Consider the following 2,412-nt stretch of genomic DNA (forward strand, 5'->3'; position numbering starts at 1 on the left):
TTTGGAAATCCACAAACATTTAACCCACCTAACTTACAAGATTGGTAAACAACTACATGCACTAGTAAAAATTGTTAAAATCCTAGCAACTGTTAGAAGATTGTTGACAGAGAACAACCTTCAATTAAAATGAAAGAACATACTCAATGGAGGATCAAGAAAAGATTAAAAGAACAGATTATGTGGGATTATGAATCGGATCCATCAATCTCAAGGTTTGCTCTCTTCCTCCTCGTCTTCAATCTTGGGAGCCAAATAGAACCTTATGTAGCCCATCTCAGCAATCTTATATTCGACCACAATGGGAAGATCAGAAGACAAGCTGATGGTGACCGTGCCTGATAATGGAGTTGCCTTGGTAAAGGAGTTCATGTACCTCAGTGCAAACGTTAAAGATACTGGCTCCTGCATCTCTATAACGGTAGCTTCCTCTGGCTGTAACAATTCACCCCAGAAAAAAAAAAATCGGCATGCATAAATCATCCATTAGTTAATTGTAAAACTAGATAAATTAAAGCACCAGTCTTTTGGACTCAATCAGCAAACAAAATCCCATTCTTCAAGAACAACTGAACTGAATCTAAAAAACCAGACTTTGGAATCTTATTAACTAAGATTCACTGTCATCAATGGAAAATTCTTGAACCCTGCTTTTGCAGAGCAGAACTCTTTAGGTTGAAAAAAGAGATTCGAGAACGTACCTTATCTACAGTTGTATTCTGGCGACAAACTACATTTGCAGTCCCAATATCACCTCTTGTGGAGAATTTCACGCCTTCCTTCGTCACGGAGATTACAACTGCCACCACCCCACAACCCCATAATTGAGTTTTGAACATAAAGGCTAAAAGGGAAATTCAAATTTATACAACCCAAATGATTATACTGGTGAAAGAAAAACCAATATTACCAGTATCCCCAATGCTACTGAGATCCTTGCAAATCCTTGCGAACTCGGATGACGGCATACGAACGATGGCCTGATATTCCGCTTCGGGGATTCCCAGATGCTCGCTGTCGATGTCCATCAGCTTCATCTCGAAATCGGCAATCTTATCTTGATCTTTTTAGTCGAGTGTTATAACGGAAAGCGAGAAATCCATATCAATTAGTAGAATTGTATACTTGAAAAGACTACACATAAAATCTCTGCACATTTGTTGCCCCTCAGATGCTTGAAGGCTGTTAAGAGGGATGAAAGATATTGAAAAAAAGGGCAAAATCACCCTTCAAATAATATAAATAATTTATTTATTTTTCCCCATCAGGATCTTCCCATGCTAGGCTACTAAAAAGCAAATTAGAAGACAGACAAAAAAGGTGAAACTTACTAGGGCTTTCGAACATGAAAGTGACGGTGTCGCTACCGTCGTCGGCCTTGATGGTGATGATATCGTCGTTACCGGCGCACTTTAGCATCTTGGACATGTTGTTGAGGTTCATCCCCATGGAGAGATTCCGATCGCAGCGGTAGTGTTCGAAGCCCTCCGATCTGAGGAGGAGTGCCACCAGAGCGACATGGCTGGAATCCATGGCCTGGAGGGAGAATCCGGTGGCCGAGCAGTCGAAGTTGGCATCGTTTACGAGGTCTTTGATCGCTTCGAGGACCTTCTTCAGCAGACTCCCCTGCACCAATCTGAGCTCCAACATCTTCTAATCCTCCTGTACTTAAGTCTGCTGCGGAAAGAAGGGAATTGTAGGGGTCGAGAGAAAAGGGAAAATGAAGGGAGGGAGGGGTAAAAGGATGAGAGAATGAGAGGTAAAGGAGAAAATGCGGGCGATTTGTATTTATGTTATGGCGGCTTAGCCAGTCCGTCGATAGTCGATACAATCATACAAGAGTGCTCAATACTTAAACTGACAATTGGCGGGAAATAATGGCTTTTCCCGCCACATTTGATAACTTAGGCTCGATCATCGAGTAGGGCCGGGTTAGGTCGAGTTGAGATCAATCCTAAGTTCTAAACCTCCAACCTTAATCTTAACCCTAATTTTTCAACCTGATCTACCCAATCCTAACTAAATATCTCCAATCCTAACCCAATCCAACTTAATCCAAAGTCAACTTTGGATTTGACTGGGCTCAGATTGGGCCCAATCCAACCTTCCCATCCCTTAAAATCTTTAGAATTTTTTAATCTAAGATCTTAACTTAATCATATGTTTTATTAGTATTTGTTTGTCGATGTTTTTATCGGTTCTCTAGGTACAAAAATAAAAAATAATAATAATAATGTGTTTGAAATGACTATAGTTTATTATGAGTTATGACTTATAATAGATCTTTTATAGGCAACAAGTTATGGGTGGCAAGCAACAGAGGAAATAAAGAATAAATATATTTATATATGATATGTATTATAGAGTCAGGTACGGATTGAGTTGGGCTGCCCGATGAATCAACCCTAACCC

General features: G+C 40.1%; 1 protein-coding gene across 1 annotated transcript; it reads right to left on the minus strand.

The window, feature by feature from the left end:
• LOC104601182 (DNA sliding clamp PCNA) lies at nt 1-1,814 on the minus strand. The gene is made up of 4 exons (XM_010264426.2): nt 1,332-1,814; nt 911-1,063; nt 702-799; nt 1-435 (listed from the first exon to the last, which is right to left on the minus strand). Exons 1-4 carry the CDS (start codon nt 1,648-1,650, stop codon nt 211-213), a joined length of 795 nt encoding a protein of 264 aa, XP_010262728.1. The 5' UTR covers nt 1,651-1,814; the 3' UTR covers nt 1-210.
• Between the last annotated feature and the right edge of the window lie 598 nt (nt 1,815-2,412).

Source organism: Nelumbo nucifera, chromosome 2 (genome assembly GCF_055504915.1).
Source record: "Nelumbo nucifera cultivar China Antique chromosome 2, China Antique-T2T, whole genome shotgun sequence".
Taxonomy (NCBI): domain Eukaryota; kingdom Viridiplantae; phylum Streptophyta; class Magnoliopsida; order Proteales; family Nelumbonaceae; genus Nelumbo; species Nelumbo nucifera.